The 21,559-nt window shown below is 47.0% G+C and overlaps 1 protein-coding gene across 4 annotated transcripts in view; it reads right to left on the bottom strand.

The window, feature by feature from the left end:
* ATG16L1 (autophagy related 16 like 1) overlaps positions 1–21,016 on the bottom strand; it is a 37,250-nt gene extending 16,234 nt beyond the window's left edge. The window contains exons 1-10 of one of the 4 annotated variants that reach the window (XM_081052602.1): positions 20,716–21,001; positions 17,210–17,303; positions 12,195–12,300; positions 11,165–11,238; positions 10,044–10,295; positions 6,240–6,305; positions 3,847–3,933; positions 3,123–3,179; positions 2,852–2,902; positions 2,145–2,247 (exon numbers count right to left, since the gene is read on the bottom strand). In XM_081052602.1, the coding sequence (XP_080908728.1) occupies positions 2,145–2,247; positions 2,852–2,902; positions 3,123–3,179; positions 3,847–3,933; positions 6,240–6,305; positions 10,044–10,295; positions 11,165–11,238; positions 12,195–12,300; positions 17,210–17,303; positions 20,716–20,830 (1,005 nt within the window). In that variant the 5' untranslated portion in view covers positions 20,831–21,001. Of the gene's footprint in view, positions 1–2,144; positions 2,248–2,851; positions 2,903–3,122; positions 3,180–3,846; positions 3,934–6,239; positions 6,306–10,043; positions 10,296–11,164; positions 11,239–12,194; positions 12,301–17,209; positions 17,304–20,271; positions 20,435–20,715 lie in introns of those variants that run through there. The other 3 variants (XM_081052604.1, XM_081052603.1, XM_081052605.1) reach the window with 3 other exon arrangements.
* Positions 21,017–21,559: the final 543 nt, after the last annotated feature.

Below are 21,559 nucleotides of genomic sequence, written 5' to 3'. Positions count from 1 at the left end.
GCATAACACGGCTTCTCCTGCTAGAGGAGGCTTGTATGCTTTCCTTACACATGCAGTCCTAATATGAGCACATGCCAGTCCTATCGCCACACATCAGTGTCACACTGGAATCCTATTGGTTCTTTATGGAAACAGCATGCCACTAACGTGTATCAGTGGTGTGACCTCTGCCAAGTTTAACTTCCTGAAGCCTCAGTTTGCTCGTCAATAAAAAAGAACTCCTACAGGTTTTGTGACCTAGGACTGTGCCTGACCACAAAGACTTCAATAAAAGTTAGCAGCTATTATTTGGGGAAGAATTTAAACTCTTGATAGGGAAATTCCTGAGGCTGGCACCCACACTAGAACACATGATCTGAAAAGATGGCCTTTGTGTTCAGGATAAGGGAAAGCGAGTAAAAAGCATCCCATTCTAGAACGAGGAGAGAATACTAGAAGTTGTCACTGCAATCACCTCTAAGTCTACAGATACTGAAATAGTTATGGATGAAATACGATGTCTGGGATTCTGCTCCAACCAAAATGTGTGGGGGAGAGGTAAGGAGATTGGCAAACGTGCCTAACTGACGCTGCCTCACAGGATGGTGGCTCTCTAAGCCCTTTTATTCTCCACTTCTACGTTGGAAGAGTTCCACGAGGGAAGAAAGAAAAGGCCGTGGAAAACACAGATTGTAAATATATTAGATCATTAAACAGGTCATCACCCATTGCCCAAAAGGTCATTTTGAGAAGACAAAAAAATCTGATCTTCACACTTGCTTGGGACTGAAAAAGATACTTAGAAGAGTATAGAGAGCACGACTCTACTAACTGACTGGGATATAAACATCACTTGATTCTGTCTTTGCTGGGTGATCTGATTTCCCACTCCTTCTGTGTCCCACTGCTGGAAAGCTGTATGACAGGTGACCACACTTTTTGGCTCCATGCAATTCTCTGCCTTTTCTATGGTATCTTTCTACTAAACAGGTCTCAGATTGAAAACTTCAGATCATGCACCATCACACCCATGGCTGCCGCTCATCAGTCTCCTGAGAGCTGGTGCTGTTGGATAGTTGTCAGCTGTGAACCGTTCACTCTCAGAAACACACACTGACAGAAATCCCAAATTATCAGCTGCGCCATTACCCCACACACATGACTTAAATGTGACAGGCAGAAAAAATGGGCTGCTGGGAGTTGAGGGCAGCGAAGGGACTGTGACATCAAGTGCAATCAGACCTTTCACCAATCATCATCGACCGCTGTGAGGCGCCCAGGCCGGCCAGGGAATCATAGGAGTGGAGTAGGATGGGAAGGGGCTTTAACGGTACCCAGCTCATCCAGAGTGGGACTCTCTTTAAATGTCCAAAGTTCATTGTGTGCAAATAGCTAATTATTCACGTTCCTTCTTATTCTGCCTGGAACTGAAAGCTGGCCCATATAAATTCCATCCCATTTGTATCAAGTCTCTCTCCCCTGAAAGCTGGCTCCTCTAACTCATCCCACACAATCGAAGAGTCAGCCCAACTCTCTGGGCTCTGCGCTTTCTGCTCTGCCTTTGCCCCCCTCCGTTGGACAGCCCTAGCCAGGTACCCTACATTTCCTAGGCGTGTTCAGTTCCTGCTCAAGCACTCCAGCGGGGACCCGGATTCTCCGTTCGGACTAGAATCCAGGTCTGAACTCCAGCTGACAGTCCTGGTATCAAGTGGCTTCTGCCCAGGACTGTCTCCTGCTTCCAACCATGTGGTCAGAAGTCACACAGATAAACGGGTATAAATCATGAAGCCAACAGCTGCCCTACTGACCCTCCAAAACACACTACTGACGAGACTCTCACTATCTTGGAGCAAGTGGTGACAGAAATTACATGAATTACGTCTCATTTCTCACCAGCGCTAACCAAACTGCCCGCCCCATCCATCCCTCCTGCTAGCAATCCTCTCATCCAGTCCTCTATCACGGAGGATGGCTGTAATCAAGTCTGTCCTCTGAAGCTAAGCAAACTGTGTCGATCCCTTCCAGCGGACAGAGCCAGCGGGTGTCAAGGCCGATATAAATAAAACGTCAGGCTCAGCTAGCTGCAAGAGGAGAAAGGATCCTCCTTTAATTATCAGGCTGCTCTCAGATGAAGCCTGGTGGTGGTGGTGGGGAACCATACTTACAAAGACATACAATGCAGTTGTTGGCACCCTCACTTCTTTACTAGAACCAGGATGAGTATCCACATTGTCCTGGGGAACTGGAAAGGAAGAGACAGAGCGCCTCCTAAGAAGTAACATAAAGTAGAACATTAGACAGGACTGTCCATTGAACTCAGAACAGATTCAAAGACATCTTTTATCAATGGCTTCTTTCCCCTCCTAGGCCCTTCAAACTACAGAATGATTCACCAGATCAGAAGCATCCTCACTCAAACAACTGGGAGGACAGCCAGCACATACTCGTACTCTCCTGCTTGCTAAGCCATGGATTCCAGAATTCAACACTGAGAAGCAACCCTGAACAACTCTTCCCCCGTCGATACACTGCAGGAAAACCTTCTCAATGTAATGCACCGGCCAGCTTGCAGGGAGCTCACTGGTACTCTCAGAAAACAATTTAAGATGCGTGTATGCTTAGTCACAATCATCCTCAGCACACACCGTGGTCAAGGCAGAGTCGAACGCATGCCAAGAAAGAGCGACGAACATGACTGCTGTACAGAGCTCAACCTAACGCCCCGCTCGGAGGGCGAGCAGCATTCCTAGGAACATGCAAAGCGCCCCGGTTAGCACAGGCGTTTGATGACTGAGGGCAGTGAAGCAGTGAGCAGCTTGATTATCAATGACCCACACTCACATGCTGGGGCAAGAGTGGATAATATTTTCACCTGGCAGCATCAGAAGAAGAATGATGTCCCAAAAGGGGAGACTCGGACAGACTAAAGGGTAAGGCCAGAGACCAGCACGCAGCGAGAGTAAGAGAAAGGAAGTTGAGGGAAAAGGAAGAAGCGAAATGAAAAAGCTGAAATTAAGGCATCTGTATACTCTGCACCACTGAAATTCTGGAGTACGTTTAAAAAATGGTAATAAATCATGTACATATACTTAGGTATATTTATACACATATTAACAAGGAAAGGTGAAGGTTTTCTAACCTACCCAAAGATATTAGTGATAGAATCCAGAAGGCCTCCAGCAGGCTGCGAGAGTCGCTTACTAAAGAGGAGGGGAGGATAGGTTTAAACCTTAGAAACATTTTGCCCAAATAATCAATCAATAAAAACAGTCCACAAAAAAGGGTACCTGGGATTATGTTTCCCACTGAGTCCCCGAACCCCAGCCAGGAAACCCATCACAGTATGAACCGCCAGAGGACAGTGGGAAGGTGGGAGGGAAACCCAGTCTCGAAGTTTCAAAAGAAATAAAGTTCCCTAGCCTTAAATTAACTTCCCTGCAAATAACGCTTTAGACAATGACACTAGATGTCTAACTGACCTAACAATTTCCGGCTCTAAATAACCAATCCCCACTCCTTTAGACCTGCCTTGGTAAATAAATAAACAAACAAATAAACAAACCCTGGAGCCCAAGTAAGAATTACACAGTGTGATCTAAAATCACCCTGCATAACCAGGTGGAACTGCCCATCGTTTAGGAAGCCACTATGCTTTTTCCCGCTTCCCTTCACAGCCAGTGGCAGCATCAGGGGACAGCTCGCCTCCCATGAAGTAGAGGTGCAAGGTGAGGACACTCAGGAACCCACTGATCTCCGTGGCTGTGCCAGAGGGGCTGGGCTTCCAGAAGGAGGCTTGGGTGTATCGAACCATTCTTCTGTCATGGCCACAGCTGTGCTCGCCGGTCATGGCCAGACCTGTGCACTTACGTGGCCGCTCTGCTGACGGTTCGCATGGGGGAGGTCTCCTCGGTGTGATCAGAGGTTTCATCCACAATGACTTCAATGTCATCATCCCTGGAAAGAAGGGAAAGAGGCCGAGTCTGATTCAGCTCAGTAGCAGCTCTGTGATGAGTCTGTTCTGCAAATACCAAGGGTTCTCTGGAGAGAAAGGAAGAGCTGCCACGCTCTGAGCAATACTAAAAGAAACATTCAACCTCTTCAAATCAAATCCAGAACTCCAACTGAAAATAAGCTTAGAAGTGAGCGTGTGATCCTTTGAGGCCTACACAGGTTCCCACTTGGAAAGCCACGAAATGATAGCTTATTAAGTCCACAACCACACGACCGGTACCACGCAGACTCCTTCCAGCAGAGGTCGGGCTGGCAGAGAAGGGCTCCTGGCCTCAGATGACTGGACTGTACTCACCAAAAACCAGTTCCCATGAGACGGGCCGAGTGGCACAGAGGATAGTTAGGGGCTACTACGAAGTCAAGAAAAGGGCAATGTGGGGACAAGACCCAGGTGAGTAAGAACAGGCACCGCTATAAAGACCATGAAATCAACGGTTGCATGAACCCAGTTTTAAATGCTATGCAGTATAAAACAGGAAAACAAAATCTAAACACAATTCACTTTTCCCTCTGGCTATTTTACGTGTAAAGGTTAAACAATTGGTGCTTCTGACACCTGTCAGTCACATTTCACGTGAAATAATCAAGTCAGAGGAACACACGCCCCTTTGTTGTTTATCCCACTGGATGAAAAGCTCCCTTGGAATTCCCTTTCCTCCCCATTTTCCTGGTGGGGGAAGGTAAGTCCTTATTTTGGTCTTAATGACGTACCGAGTTATAATCTTCATGGAGAAGTAAAATAATAAAATGCATATACCTAACCCAAGACTATCACCTAATTTTTGGATTCATAAGAACTTGAAAGCAAGATTTTTTCATGATTAATAATCTGGATTGAGTAAATGTGTACTTAATAACTTGTTACCAAGCAAGTTTGACCAAGTCAAAGTAAATTTATTTTCCTTGGCTACTGAGTCTAGGTTCCGTGTAGCTGAACCCAGTCTGGGTCAGGATGGCCTGAAGAAAGAGAACAGGGCTGGGCTTTCTTTATGGTTGTGGTTTGGGGGAGCCACTTCTGTTCACACAAGGGCGATGACAGAACGGCAGAGTTGGTAGGAACAGCAGAGCCTATGTAAATGCTTTCAGGTGGAATTTCACAGTCATAAACGTACCAGGAACTGTGCAAAGGCCCAGAGCCATGAGAAAACAACAGGGGTTGGCAACTGGTTATCAAAACCCTTCAAAGATGTCAATGCCCTTTCCACCCAGAAACTCCATAGGCCAGAGATGAAGAAGAGGCCTGTACAGTCAGACACCCCCAGCTCTGCACCCTAGCTCACCCCACCCTGTACGATCTGGGGCAAGATGCTTGATCTGTCTAAATCGAGTTACACCAGTCACCGGTTTATGCTGGTAAACGGGGTGGACAAATGCTGTTATTTTTCAGAAACAAAATCTCATTTCCATAATAATAAGTCAATTACTTATTTTGTAGTTTTGGGGAATATACTCGTGAGGTTCATTTTCCACATCTGAGAATACAGAAGAAATGTACATACTCTGCATCTAAAGCAAAGGCTTGATGTGAGAATCTTTTTGTTTTCTTATAAATTAAGTCATCAGGCAGATGACTCCTTCCTGAATTTCAACCGCTCCTCTCCACTAATATGGAAGTAACCAACGTTTTAAAAACTAGAGGGTCATAATTCTAATGCCATATTTCAGAATATATTTCAGTAGCAAAGAAACACACCCTGAACTAGAGATAAAGGGAATCTAGTCATGAAAATAGCCACGGCTCTCAAAAAAAAAGCTTCAAATCTTAGGGAAGACCATCCATCCCAATCCCAGACCAGGAAAAGCTCCAAATTGATTCAATTCCTTTCGTTCCAGGAGATGCTCGTCTTCACTTGTTCTTCAAAAGTTTGCCCAGACCTCCACTTAAAGTCATAAACCAAGAAGAGAGCAAGAGAAAGAACAGCAGCCCAGCATTACATTGTAGCAGCCAGTCAGGGGTAGAAAATGGATCAAAGCATCAACAGGAAAACAGTGAGGCTGTCATTTGTTAGGGGTGCAGGAAGTTAGAGCTCACAGCTCATGAAGAGTGTAGACAGGAACTTTCTGGAAGGTAGTGAGTGTTTTTTTTAATCTGGTAATGAGTGTTTTTTAAATTTTCTCCCTTAAATCTTTTAGTTTTCTTCTGACAATCTAGAAAAGTGTTTTACAGAAAATAAAGGGGACAAAAACTATTTAAAAAGAGTGAACCACATTACTAAGAGCACAGGCTTGGTTGGCACGTCTCCACTTACTGTTCAACTGGTAGAGGCTCCTTTGCTGCTTCTGCGAGCTCCTTCTGCAGCCGGGCCTGTCGCCTCCTAGGAAGAAAACGCCCATCATTTATGTCTGCTTACAGACAGCATGAGGCTTCGGCTCTCAGCACACTCGCTCTGATAACATCTCGATGTTTAGTGCATTCAAAATAGCACAGCCTGGGGCAAAGACACCGGAAGGACCCCCATTACCAAGGACTTCAGAGCAAAGCCTGGAGGGTTATTGCTAGAGAAACCAGTGAAGCCACAGGGCAGAAACCTGCCCATGGGACCCAGGGCCTCTCAGGAGAGAAAGGCCCCTCGGTGTATCATCCAGGGTTAGTTTTCTGTAGTGCAGTCTCACACTCCGATACTAAGAGCATGAAAAATGGCTAAGATTTACTTAGAAGTTACTTGTGCCTGGCTTGGTTTTATTTTACAGGTGTTAACTCATTTAATCCTCATCACAAGGATGTGAGGTTAAGTGCTATTACTCCCATTTTACAGATGAGGACACTGACACTCCTAAGCCATCAAAATGTACACGGGGCTGGACACAGACGTCTATGCCACGGCGTGGTCAACAGTCACCTCCACTCTCAGAACCATTTCTGTCTCTCCTCCCCAAGTCCTCAATGCAGGCGCTCCTGAACTTTTACCTTGTCCTTATTCTCTCTTCTGTGGCAAATGCACCTGTTTTACCCTCTCTGTGGAGGGCCCCCGACCCAGAACTCTAGCACTGCTACCGTTTCCCCGAAAATAAGACCTAGCCGGACCATCAGCTCTAATGTGTCTTTTGGATCAAAACTTAATGTAAGACCCAGTCTTATTTTATTGTATTATACTGGGTCTTATATTAATTCTTGCTCCAACAGAAGCATTAGAGCTGATGGTCCGGCTAGGTCTTATTTTCGGGGAAACGGTACTGAGCTCGTCAAGAATGCTGCTGGCATTTAAGCTTTTACCACGATGAGTTCTCAAAACGGGAAAAGTCCTCCAGATGGCATTATTAGAATCTTGGGAATGGAAGAGGCTGTAAGTTGAAAAAGTATATGACCATCTTAATTTTATACCTGGAAGATGAAAAGTGAGTTTTACAGGATAAATGACAAAAAATCCAGTTTGACAAATTCGTCTAGCTGGAATACACACACTGTGAACTGTCTCTGAGGGAAAGCAGCATCTCGATGTGGGTGTGTAACACTCCTCTACAGGAAGGGACCTGTCGGGGCATGGGTGTGGTTAAAGGACAGACCTGGGGTAACAGGGAGAAGGAAATGCTACACCCAGCCTTCATTAGAACAGCTCACAGGAAATGACCTTCGTTCAAGTTCAAATATTCCACAGCAGCCACCTTGCCTGACTGGGGACATACCTTGGCCTAGTGAGGGACACAGAACGTAAACAGCTGTTTCAAAACAGTATGCCGCGCTGTGACCCAGATAACCAAAAGCTGCTAGGAGGAGGGGGACTGGCACGAAGGGGAAAGCTTCTACGGTGGAGGAACTACCTGAGGAAAGGAATGAAAAGAATCCCCAGACCCCACACACGCAATCAGATGGTGACACATCCGCTGCACATCCCCAGGAAAACATTCCAGAGGAAGGAACAAGAGCAGAGATGGGGCCTCACAGCCCATTTTCCTGTGGAAGTATGTGTATTCTGCTGTGCACTGGGAGACTGCTGGGCTCTTCTCAACATAAGCACAGGCATGCCCCCTCTCCCTCCAGCAGGTTCTCCACAGGCAGCATGACGACTTCCGGTAACCTTGATGTCTTCACTACCCTTAAGCTGCCTAAGAGCACTATGGCATAAGTCAAGCTATTTTAAAGTAAACGCGAGACAGGAAGAATATAAAAAGGACAGCTCATTTTTTCTTAATACAGTAGAAACTTAAGCAAGTTAGAAAACATAGAAAAGTAAAAAGAAAACAAGAACCATATCAGACCAGTCAAATTAAATATTGTAATATAATCCCTTCCTTCCAATTTATTCAAAATTTGGATCACGCTGTGTAAAAAGAATGTCTACGCTATTTTCAGTTATGTTAATTTTATGCATTTTCTCACATCACTAAGTATCTTTAAAACATCTATTTGTAAATGACATTGTAAAATGCCACTGTATGAAAACATCACAATTTATTTATCCCTTGAGCGATATACTGCTAATTTTTCACCACTATGAATAATGTGCTATCACAAAATAATATCTGTAGGGGCAGCCGGGTGGTTCAGTGGGTTCTGAACAGGGCTGCCGGTTCGATTCCCGCATGGGGTGGTGGGCTGCACCCCCTGCAACTAAAGATTGAAAACGGCGACTGGACTTGGGCTGAGCTGCGCCCTCCACAACTAGACTGAAGGACAACTTGGAGCTGATGGGCCCTGGAGAAACATTGTTCCCCAATATTCCCCAATAAAATTAAAAAAAAAAACACACACACAACAAAATAATATCGGAGAACAAGTCTCATGACTTCCAACAAGTGGAAGTTTTAGGCTCCCGGTCTCTCCCCAGGAGCCTTCCGGCTATAGAAACAGGCTTTCTATGGGCACCCTTTTGTCATCTGCCTTCCAACCCTTTTGGCCAATTTACTGCCCACATTCACTTTTATGAACCACCTATGCTTTCCGGCCATCTGTCTGAGTGCTCACCTATTCCCTACAGACTCTACATTGAAAATACTGATTTGATAAAATACTGATTTGATAACATCCTCATTGACTGTTTCAGTGTTCTCTGATGTTGAGAAACAAAAATTTTATACTCCCTCCTTATTTCCATTCCTTTCAATGTTTAGAAAGTCCTCCAGTACTTGTATTGAGGAATTTTTCATGAAATAAAGAGCAGACAGTCACATTTTCTTACTTCTACCTTATGGTTTCAGTTTTTATAGAGACTTTGAAATCTATTTGATATGTTATTTGGTAGGGTTAGTGCTCATTATTAAGCCTCATTATTTTCATTTATTCATTTTCTTAGGTTAACTGCAATAATCTTTTCAAATTCTAAACTACTGACGTGGGGATGTAAAATCATGTTCTAATCTCTGTTGAACTCTTATTACTGGTTTCTCAACCAATTTTCTTAGGTTTTTCTAGGTGGATAACCACAGTGTCCCCAACTTCTCTGTAGAGGCCCTGCATTCGCTGTCCTCGCCGGCTGGATGGCCAAAACATCATCAGTTGAGAGAGAGGGCCCTTCCTTCTTGTTCTTGGCTTTGATGGGCGTGCATGTAGCACAATGGACCCTCACCATGAAGGGACAGCCTCGGGATTTCCATCACACAAAAATTCCCTCCACTGAGACTACCCCTAGTGTCGAGGGTGGGGGGAGGCTTTCCTGTTGTGGGGCCGCAGTGAATTTTTTAAAAAGTACCAATGAATCTAATTTAGGAATTTCACACCTGTATGCGTGTTAGGGTGGCCTATTGTCTTCTCATAATCAGAATTTTTGGTATGGGTCTGAATAATTTTATAAAAATGGGGGTGGCTGGGTGGGAGGAATTTCAATCCTATTCTAATTCTGGTTTTATTTATACTGTTCAAGAATTAGCTTTTCTCCCCGAAACACTGAAAGAATTCACTGGCTAAAAGAGGATGGGTTTGCCCAGCTGCAATAGTGTTCTTATAAATGCAGATCTCTATAGCCACCACTGCTATTTCTAACTTTGTTAAGTGTTTTCCGGTTCGCCCCCTCCCCTCACCCTGTGGTTAGAGCTGCCAAGTTTGTTTCTTTCTTTTCATAGACCTGGCTTCTACTTTACAAGAAAAGGAAACCACCAACTGCAGACTGATCTCCCACCTTGAATCCTTTTCATTCTCTGCATTGAGGCGATTGGCTTCCTGGGCTTTCTCGGCCATCCACCTGGTGACCAGCTCCTGGTTCTCCTCCGAAGTTTTCCTCAGTTTCTCCTCCAAGGCAGTGAAAGTGATCTGCAGGGCATCATATTCATCCTTCAGGGTCTGGTTGGCTCTTTCAAGGTCCTGCAGCTTACTGCGTAGTTCTTGGCACTCCGTCTCCAGGTCAGAGATAGTCTGCAAGCATTCTGCAATTCTGAAAGCACGACATGCAGGAGGAATGGTGCCGTGCAGGAGCCCTGCACTGGGGCCAGAGTACCTGGCCAGGTTCTCGAGCTGTGTGAGCCCGGGCACCAGCAATGACCTTGGCCATCACACCAGGTACCACGCGGCAGACTTCCTGGTTATTGCCCCTCACTTAGCCGAGCCCAGCCCCATTGGGCATCCCATTAGGAGAGAATGCACCTAGGGTGCAAGTCATCCAGACTACAAATGACTAGTTAAAGCCCATTTCAGAAGAGCAGGATTTGAAAAAAGGGGGAACTTTCGGTGCTTAAATACAGTGGTTAACAGGGGCTTAAAAGGAGGCTGGAAATCCTGTGTCTTCATTCCATCAGCTCTATCACTGAGCAGAATTCCTGAGCAAGCCTTCCACCTTTCCAAGCCTTTCAGGATCCCTCTCTGCATATTAAGGAAAAAGGCACAGATAAACCCAGGCTCCCTTCCAGCTCAAAGGTCCTAGATTTGGAGTCCCTCTTTATCTTCTCCCTCATCGAGAATAATCCTGCCCACAAACTCACCCCGTTCCCAAGGGCCACACACTCGGTATCTTGGCCCGATCTCCACCACAAAACATACCAGCTCCCATATGCAGAGGCCACAGGGAGAATTCTGAACGCCTCTGGACACTAGCCAGGGTCTAGGTTACTTCCCAGGGGTATGCTAGGAACCTGCAAGACTGAGGGCACTGTTCTTGCCTTTTCCATCCTTAGAGCAGGTTAGATCCCAGGCTACGCATGCATAGAAATGCAACTCTCGCTGAGCCCAGTGTGGCCCTGCTCCCAGGAGCACAGTAAATAAGAGTGACCCCACGATAGTCCCAAAGGAGGTGTTCTCTCTACTCACTTTGCTTCATTCAGCTGCATCTCCCTGTCCTTCTGCTGCATTTGGTTATTCAGGTCAATCACCAACTGAGCTAACTGGGAGAAAGAAGAACACTTTCATAAATGAGAGTATTTTGGACCCCATCTGAAAACTAATAGTGGTTTTAATTTTTTAAGAAAAGGTGCCTGCAGTGTTGGGCCACGGCAAGAAGAAACGAGCGAGGCGGCAGAGAGGAGCTGAAGGGCCTATGGGGGTGCTCACGGGAACAGGGTGTGCTGGTCCCCGCCGAAGGCAGCCTTGGATGGATGAGAGGAGTTCCAGATGACTGTCAGGTCCTGCTGAGGGCACCTGTCTACCCCTCCACCCGGCTACCTTTTCAGACTCCTCAGCTGATAAAATGATCAATTCAGCTGATTTGTAAAACATATTTTTTCATAATTTGCCATTACATCACCATCCAGAGTAAATACAGCCCAGGACTTGGTTCTAACGATTTTTTCCCCTCAAATAGCAGGGTTCACTCTCAAAAGTTTTTGTTTTTAATTTCTTTATTGAGATAACACTGGTATATGACATTATAGAAGTTTCAGGTGTGCAACATTGTATGTAATCTGACAACTGCATGAGCTGCGTTGTGCTCACCAGCAAGGCTAGTTTCCATCCGTCACCATACAACTGAACCCCTTTACCTGTTTCACCCTTGCTCTACCCCCTTCCTCTCATCTGCCTCTCTGAGTTCTCTCAAAAGCTTTGTGAAGGTATTAGTAAGACCTTCAATGGACCAAACAGCAGGCTTCTTTCCTTTAAAGTTTCTCCACTTGTACCTTTCATGCCATCTTGGAACATGACGACGGGGTAGTTATGTCAATGGCGTGCCTCCGTGCTGATAGAGGCAGAGATCTTTCCCGCTGATGGAGGCAGAGACCAAAGAGCTGGTGATGCCACATGTAGCCAGAATGGCTGCAAATTCCAGTGGAAGTCCTGCCCGCCCATCCTCCCTACCCTAACACCCACACAGAGCGGAAGACGGGAGGAGAGCAGTTATCTTTACCTCCCCACGTTTCTTGTGCAATTCAGTCAGTTCTTCCTGGTGTTTCATCCTTAGCTGGGCCATTTCTTGTAGCTGACTCTCATTCCACGCACCATCATGTCCAGGACTAAACCCCCAAATCAGGCAGGTGAGAATGAAAAGGAGAGAGAAAAAAAAAAATCAGACCCAAGCCCCTTTAATCAGGCAGTGGAACAGTAACTTCCGAATTTCAAACCCGTACACGGCAACACAGCCAATAAAGCATGAAGTAGAAAGTAGGAGACATGAGAGACTTGAATAAAGGGTAGGCTCCAAAATGAAGTTTACATAAACACGGAGGAGGTAAGACGGCCCCTCGCGGCCCAGTGTGTGAGCACCAGCCACGTGCCAGGCACTGCTCTTGGAGCTGGGACAAGGCGGTGCACACAAAGCTGACGATCAGTTAAGAGCAGACAGACACCAAACAAGTGACTGTATGAAGCCAGGAGATCAGCTGTGCTGGGAAGAAAATCGAAGCAGGTAAGGCAGGGAACAGAGTGACGGGTCCTGTTCTATGCATGTAATTAAAGAGGCTGCTCAGAGAGGTCACACACAACTGAAGCCAGGAAGGAGGTGAGGAACAAGCCATGCAGCCCCCGGGGGCTGGGCCCTACTGAACAGAGGGAACAGCAAGTGCTAGAAAGGCCTCGCGGAGGTGACACAGATGGTGTACTCAGGGGGCAGCATGACTGGAGCCCGAGGTGTAGCAGGTACAGGAGATGGACAGGTCAGGGGAAGTGGGGAGGTCATGCAAAGCCTCGTAGGCTTTTACTAGATGTGACTGGAAGCCATTGGAGGATTTCAGCAGAGGAAAGACTTGTTTTAAAAGCATCACTATAGTTGCTGGTTGGAGAGCAGACTGCAGGGGGTGGGGGTCAAGGGCAGAAACAGGAAACCAGCTAGCAATTATTATACAGTTCCTGCTCGAGACAGTGCAGCTCAGAAGACGGCAGCAGTGGAGGTGCTGAGATGTGATCAGGTCCTAGCTACATCCATTCTGAAGACAGATGATAGGATCTGTCTTTGCACTGTATGTGCGGTATGCGAGATGACTCCAAGGTTTTTGACCTGAGCAACTGAGAAAATGTAGGCGCCACCTACTAAGATGGGAAGGACTACAGGCGGACTCGGCGTCGGGGAGGGCTGAAGAGTTCAATTTGGACATCCAAGTGAGTATGTTGAGTGGAAATTGGGTATTAGAGCCTGACCTTCAAGAAAAGAGGTGCAAGCTGGAGGCTGACGTGTATGTAGAAGCTGTACGCAGACAGATGTATCTGAAACCACGGGATTGAGTTCAGGTTGCTTTGAGAATCAATGTAGTTTGGGGAACTCTGCAGGTGTCTGCAGACCATCTCAGAAATAGCAGGAAGTGACTAGAACAGCGGATTTATAGTTCAGGACAGAGGTCGTGGCTGGAGCCACAGACATGAATTATCGGACTATAGTGAGTAGCTGAAACAATCGCCCAGGAAAAGCACATAGATGGGGAAAAGGAAGAAAGCTGGAAAACCAGGATGCCCCCACCTGAAGAGAGGGGGAGAACTGCGTCCTCCAAGACCGATAATGAAATAAAAGAGGGCAAAGGGGGGCAGCATGACACTCCCTCCTGATCCCACCCTCCATCTCCAAAAGTGTTTTTATTACACGTTCAAGCACAGACTAATACCCCAGCCTTCAGGCAGCCTGTGCTTCCCCAATCGTAGCACACAGAGTAGAAGCCAAGCGATGAGAAAGTGGATCGTACCTCACAGGAAACCATCCTAAATTAGGCAGAACAATCAACAGGCCTGGGTGACTAACTGCATATGGGGATTAAAAAGTATTTTTTTATCAAATCTTATTTTAATGCAAAGCAACGTAGAATATGCAAGGCTAGTCCCTTCCGATAAGGAGCTGGCATTCTACAAGAGCTTCAGGAAACTAAGGCACTTCCATTTTTATTTCAAACTCTTTACAACATCCCCCCCTGAGCTTCACTAGGTAGACAAGAGAATCGCCTAAACGGCATGCTTAAATTCCGATTCCTGGGCCCCACTCAGACTGCTACAATAGGCCTGAGACAGAGCCCATCGCCTGCGTTTCCAGCAGGCTCTCAGGATCTGACACAGGGTTTTCAACAGTTCTGGGTCATCAGAACCACCTAAAGGGTTTCTTAAAACAGGTTACTGGGCCCACTCCCAGAGTTCCTGAAACAGTAGGTCTGTGGTTGGGCCTGATACTTTCCATTTGTAACAATTTCCCAGAAGCTGCTGTCCAGGAAGCATGCCTAGAAAACTACCAGAATCCACTGTTTCCAGGCTGAAGAGTTTAATTTTATTTAGTACTGTTTTTCCCCGAAATTAAGATCTAGCCGGACAATCAGCTCTAATGCGTCTTTTGGAGCAAAAATTAATATAAGACCCGGTCTTATTTTACTATAAGACCAGGTATGATATAATATAATATATATATGACATAATACCGGGTCTTATAGTCATTTTTGCTCCATAAGACGCATTAGAACTGATTGTCTGGCTAGGTCTTATTTCCGGGGAAACAGGGTAAGCAAAGGGATTAAAACACTTAAGAGGGAAGTCAGATAAGTGATCTAGATAAAGCTTTTTAAACACAGTGTGTTGTAAGATTAATTAGAATAAGATAGGCAGGACTTAAGAGACAGAAGGAGGGAAAAGAAACTGTTAAAACAAAAAAAACTACAGGCCCTAAACGGTGTGGCTTGTGCTAAAAGGCCATGACATCAAACCTAGTTTAATACCTGATTTAACTGCAGTTAAAACATACTGATCACTGCAGTGTACACCTGAAGCTGAACAATAATGAATGTCAACTACAATTTTATACATATATAGTTACAAGAAGTGGAGTACATTATTAGGAATAGAGGCAGTGGAAATGTAATGGCTGTGTGCGATGTCAGAGAGGTAGTAGATGGGAGGAGGGGGTTATCACTGTGTGAAGGATATAAATGCTAAATGTTTAACTAGTACACTGTTTTGCACACCTGAAACTAATTAAAAAAAAGATAACAAAAAACAAAAATAATCTGCCCAAAACAAAACCAACCAGTTTGGAAGTTGCTAGTCAACACCAATGAAGTAATCTGTCACGTGGGCCCTCTCCATTTCCTCCCTCCTCGCGTAGAAAAGAGATAATCTACATGAGAAAAACCCTTGGTAACAACTCTTTCTTCTTTTGTTAATAATATAAGTCCCCGACTCCACTCTTTCCAAAAAAAAAACCTTCCATTCTGTGTAATGCCTTCTAGTTGCTAGATGGGATGCTCCCTGATTGATGAATTGCTTAATAAATCCAATTACATCTTCCAATTTACTCAGTTAAAAAATTTGTCTTTTTTTAAAGAAAACCACCTACATAGCCATCTTCTGTGCCTACACTTACCACACTAGTAAACACCCCCTCAACTGGTCGCCCCCATAGACAGTTCCTAAAGAGCAGGGACTTGGGCTTAGTCGGCTCTGCCTCCCTAAGGCCTGACCCAAGCCGCAGGCAGACATCGAGTGCAGAAGACTCCTGCCATAGTCCAGGAATGAAAGGACACAGAAGAAAGGAAGGGAGTAGTAAAATAAATGTAAACCAAGGGATACATGCACAAGGACTGTGGGCCAAGAATCAACAGGCCTGGGTGACCGACTGCACATGGGGAGGGACAGGGTACCGAGGGAAAAGAGACTCACAGATGACTGGTGGAAAATAACATGCCATTAATAGAAACGAGGCAGTCAGGAGGAGAGGCCTGATACAGACATGAGTTTGTGGGGAAGGAAGTACCTCCAATCACACTAGCACCCCAGTGATATTCAGCCAAAATTGTCCTATATTTACTTATAATAAACACCTTTCCAAGTAGATGAGTTTGACTAACAGATAAAGGATACAGTCACCAAGAGTGTAGCCTGGTAGAAATAAAAACATTTTAGACAAAGGTGAAATGGCATTCTCTACCCCTAAAACAGGCCACAGCACTACAATAACTTCAACACTACCGAAGGCCTTTCAGGGCCACATCCAGGTACTATCTCCTGGACTGTTATTAAGCCAGGATGGAGCTCTGGTTTGCCAGGAGGCCATCTGCCAGCTGAAGAAACATGGATGGCAGACAGTTTCAGAAGATTCAGCTATAGGAGTAAAGAACTTAAACTACACCTAGCACTCTGGGATTTTTAAAGCCCTAAATTACTGTCAACTTTGTTCTTAAAATTGCTAAGTGTTAACTGATATGCAAATAAGAATGGATTTCAGAGCAAGGATACTGTTCTGATACAAGCAATCAAATATACAAACATGAACATATGGAAAAAGGAGACAGTAAGACTGTACAATGCTGCCATTTAAGTTACTCTGTGAAGCATGGCGTACAGGTTTTTTGAACCATGCCTCTCAAAAAGAAATATTTTATAAGAATAATCCAAGTAAACACATCGACCCACACTGGGAACACATACATATTTAACGAGACAATACTTACTCTTCCTATTAAAATGCAGGTTTTTTTTCTAATCTTTCTTTAAAACAAGGCTTATTGCAATCTGCTAGTTTAATTCCGTATTTTACTAAAATATGTTGAAAAACACTGAACTGAGAAAGGATCAAACAGACCTGTATTGTATAAAAAGCAACTTACGGCAATCCTGTATTAACAAAATCTGTGTAAATCCACTCAAGAATGCTTGTCTGATTATCTAGAAAAAGGAACTCTGATAGGCTAGAGGAGGAACTGGCCTAGGTACCCACCTCAAACAATTTCTCTAGCTTACAGCCTCTTACTAATGATAACCCTTCTAGGTCGGTAGGTAAGTACCTTTAAAAACATGACTTTAGTTATTTGGCTTTAGAAGTTCTTAATTGAAAGGAGCTAACAAAAACTGGAACACAGAAACACTACTTGGTTTGCTTCTAAATTAGAGACGTGACAACTGAACTGAGACAAATTTCAATTAAGGAGGAGACACAAATAATACAAGATAGTTCCAAAATACCTTATCTCGTGCCTGTTTGGTATGTCCGGCTTTTCAGCTTGTAGCTTCTGGGTTAGCACTGAATGAAAATCTGACTTTTCCAGCAACTTGTTATCTATCCAAATAAAAAAAAGAGAGAGAGAAATCGAGTTATTTATTATAATTTACGTATACTTTATTACTACTTAATGCCTTACAAAGATTTGGACCAAAAAAATAAATAACCAGAAGACGACTGGGTATGTTTCACTTTTATTAGGTGTCCAAATTACCCGGTACTGTACTTTGTCACTGATTACAGCAATCATCCAAAATCCAGGAGCACACACTGCTTAGATGCTTCTGGGCGTAAGCAAGGACAGCCTAGCCAGGAACCTGTGGAAACGATCCTGCAAGAATGGCTCCCTATTATTCAATCCATATTTATTTCACAACCTTAGTATAAATGACTTTATAATCTATTATATCTATTATAATCTATATGTAATGTATTATACGTATTATAATCTATACGTAATCTGTTATATCTATACGTACACATTTATTAAACTGTTGGGCAATTATTTTTTTAAGAAAAAAAGAATGTCCCCCCAATTAACAGTTGAAAATTTTTTCTACTCCCACAAGTTACCTATTTCTACCTCAGGACAAAGGGGTAAGAAACATACCAAAACCCAATGAAAAAATGAAATGCTATGCACCGCTAAGTAATACAGAACTTTACCTTATTATTACATTTGGAAATTTGTTTTTTAGATCAGGGCACAGGGATACAAATACAAATGAGGGCCCCTGACCCTGAGGAACTCAAGTGTAATGGGGAGGGGGAATCAAGTATAAAAAGGAAGAGAAGAGCGACACTTTTCTCCTTTTCTCTGATGGCTTCACGGGTGAAGACGACACAGTCCAGGAAGGAGGACGAGCAGAGCTGTCTGGTAATAACAGTTAGAGCCAACACGTGAAAGGGCATGATGAGAAATCCAGCCCTTTTCTTACTGGCAATGGTGAAATAACTGATTTTAAAAGCAGGCAGTGACATGATCAGATATTTATTAGTAAGAAGTCAAAGATCATTCTGAGGTTCCTTCCTTGCCCAGGCAATGGGGTGGAAGACGCTAGTGCATCAGTGAACACAGCACCAGCGAGCTCACGGGAGAAAATGAGCTCTTTCTGAATGCAATGAATGTGACAGGGAGCATAGTGCAAGAATGCAAAAGAAAAGCCAGGGCTAAAAAGGACACGTAGTGAAGAATGACAGGCAAAAAAGGGGGCCAGCTAGATCAGATGTGGGGGGATACACTAAGCAGAACAAGAAAGTGACCCTAAAAGTCTGACATTAGAACTGCTCAGAACAAAATTTTACTAGATTTATGCTAGAGACTCTTCCTGTTAGAAGAGCTTATGTCTTCTCTTGAAGAGTCTTATCTGAAAATGGGATTCCTGGGCAGAAAGAAAAACGCTATCTTCATGTATTTAATGAATTAGCCCAGAACAGGGAAGTGGTTCCAACCTCGGATACTCGCCAGTGTCAAAGGCTCTAGTGAGACCTTCCAAATGTTACATGGGAGCTGGATGCTCTACGGTAACACTAGGTCTTTCAAAGGCCACGAGGGTACGAGGGGTCCTTCCTAAAAGTTCCTCTCACTAAAGAGAAGGATGGAGACGGTAGGAAGGTGTCCTCTGACCCCACAACCTCTTTTCATCTTTCTCTTCAGGCTCAGAGGCAGGGACTGAGAGGGAGCCGTGGGCTGGTAAATAGTCAGAACTTAACTGGGAAGGCCGGCAGGAGGCCCGGGGTGTCCGGTCAAACCGGACGTGATCCCCCAAACGGCAACCCCGGCTTCAAGAAAAGGTTTTAACGGGCACAGATGGCCTTCCCCTCGTGCCCTCTCACTGCCTCTCCCCCCAGGTTCCCCCCCAGCTCCTCAGGTACGCACTACGCGCCACAGCTCTTTCAAGACGTGTTCCCTCTCTAGGACTGATCTTCCCTTCCGATTTTTCTCCTTCATTCTCCCACCCCGTCAAGATGTCCATTTTCAAAGTGCAGAAAAGCATTGAAATTGTGCCAATGTGATGACAAGCACCTGCCACGTGTAGACCCTTATTACGCAGAGGGCTTGCGAAGCACTGACGTGCACAGCCCCGTTCTCACGAGGCAGGCGGAGCACCTTCACCCCCGTTTTACAGCCGCAGCAAAGCGGACTGAGAAAGCCAAGTGGGAAGGTTGGCAGGCGGCCGAGTGGGACCTCCGACCCACTGTGACTTCCAATATGTACCAGCTTTCGGGGAACCAGCATTCGACGAACATCTGCAGCCCTGAATTTAAGTAACCTGTGAGGGCCAGCATCTGAATGAGGGCGGCCTGTGCTTCGCTTTCTGAAGCAGCCGGGCCGGGCCGCTCCGGGCACAGGAGGCATCAGCACGACAGGGCCGTCAGCGCCCGCCTCTTCCCCCCGTAAAGGACGGGCTCGGCCGAAGCACAGGGGGCCGTTCTTGGGGCGCCCAAAGAGAGAAGCGAAGGCCGAAGCCCCGAGCCACCCCGTCTGTGTTCCCACCCGGACCCCCCCGTTAGTCGGCGGCGCCCACAGAGAAGCGACCTCCTCTCGCAGCTTCCGGTGTCGGAAGGCCGGCAGCAGGACCCGCTTCGCACAATTTCCGGGAAGAAAACGTGAAAGAACGCGCGCCAAACATCGACCCCAGGACTCAAACGCACTTGCGCGCGACAGTGACTCGGGGCGCACCAGAAGCCACGGGCTCCCACGCCGCACGGCCGCACCGGTGTCGCTTCGGAAAGGTCCCCGAGGACTCGAACACGCAGGGGCGAGAACCACTGACGCGGCACAACCAAAACCCAGTCCCGGGCAACCGTGACTCGGAACCTCGTCACTCCTCGTAACTCCAGACACGGCCGTCGGGGTCACCTCCAGGGGCGGGGGGACCGCGGGACCGGAGGCGCCCACTCCTCCTCCCCGATGCGCGGCCGGGAGGGCAGCGGCGGCGAGGCGGCGCCCTGCAGAGCGTCCGGGCACAGACGTTCCCGCGGGCCCAGCGCACGGGGCGGGGACGGGGACGGGGAAACCCACCTTTCCCGGCGAGGTTTCCCTGACAGGAACCACCGTGGTGTCCCCCCGGACCAGCACGGTAAGACCCGCAACGTGCCCACGAACACACGGCGCCAGAGGCCCGGCGGTCTGAGGAATCAGCGGCCAAGCGCTTCCTCTACCCACAAGACGACGTCCGCGGCGCGTGAACGCCGAGTCGGCGCCCGCGTCAGTCACCCGACGCCCGGAACAGGCCGTTTCCGGAGCCCGCCCGTGGACACGAGCGCCGTGCGACCGCCGGGACGCACACGCAAGCGGAGACCACACCGTGTGGTAGAGAAGGCGCCCCGCAGGTACACCCACACATAAAGGGAAAGAAGAGAGCTAAAAAGGGAGGAGGCGTCCGCCTCCGGCTGTCGCCGGCGCCCCCCGTGCGCCTGCAGGACGCGTCTGCCCGCCCACTCCCGGGGACCGCTCGCCGCTTACACTGCAGAATGATCTCTTCGAACGCCTGCCTCTGCAGCCGATCCCGGCGCCTCAGCTCCTCCGAGATGTGGCGCTTCCAGCGGGGGAAGTCGGCGGCGCGGAGACCCGACGACATATTGCGCGCTGCCCGGGCGCCTCAGTTTCGCCGATCCGAGCGGGGACTGGCGGCCGCGGCCCGCCACATGAGGAGACCAGCAGGCGCCGGAAGGCCGGCGGCCCCACAGCTCACCTCCACGCACAGGCCGCCCCCGACGCCATCCGGAGCGGTCTTCCGGCTCCCGCCGGAAATGGTTTTGGCTAGGGCCGGAAGGCCCGCCTCCTCACCGGACGTCTGACTCCACACGCACACACGTGACCTGCGCCGACACAGGGCACTTGTTAATGACGCCCTCCGGAGGCCGGCGGCACTGCGGGCTGAGAGGCGGCCGCTGGGAGGCGTTGGGACTTCGCTGGTGGCTCAGCCCGGGTTGGAAAGCAGACCGGAAAGGGGCCGCTCCGCCCGCCTGCTTGTTTCCTTCTCCTGTACCCCTTTTACGTTTTCTTTCTTGATCTGCCTCCCTTTTCTTCATCTACTCAGTTGACAAGCAGAAGTGGGGTCCCTGTTCACATAGTAGCTCTGTGACTGTGGAGGAGTCGCAAATCTGTGAAACGGGGACCGTAATGATACGTACCTCCCAGGGCTGTCACGAGGATTAAAAGGTATAGCCCATGTAATGCAGTCAGCGCCGCGCCTGGCACGCGGTAAGCCGACTTTTACCTGTACAGCCGGCGTCCTGTCAAGGTGTGCTCCCACTGACCTCGGAAACGGGTTTTTTTCAATGAAGAAATAGGATGCGAAGAACAG

The sequence above is a fragment of the Rhinolophus hipposideros genome, assembly GCF_964194185.1.
Source record: "Rhinolophus hipposideros genome assembly, chromosome: 6".
Classification (NCBI taxonomy): Eukaryota; Metazoa; Chordata; class Mammalia; order Chiroptera; family Rhinolophidae; genus Rhinolophus; species Rhinolophus hipposideros.
Note: the sequence above shows the minus strand (reverse complement) of the source record. Positions and strands in the feature narration are given on the sequence as shown.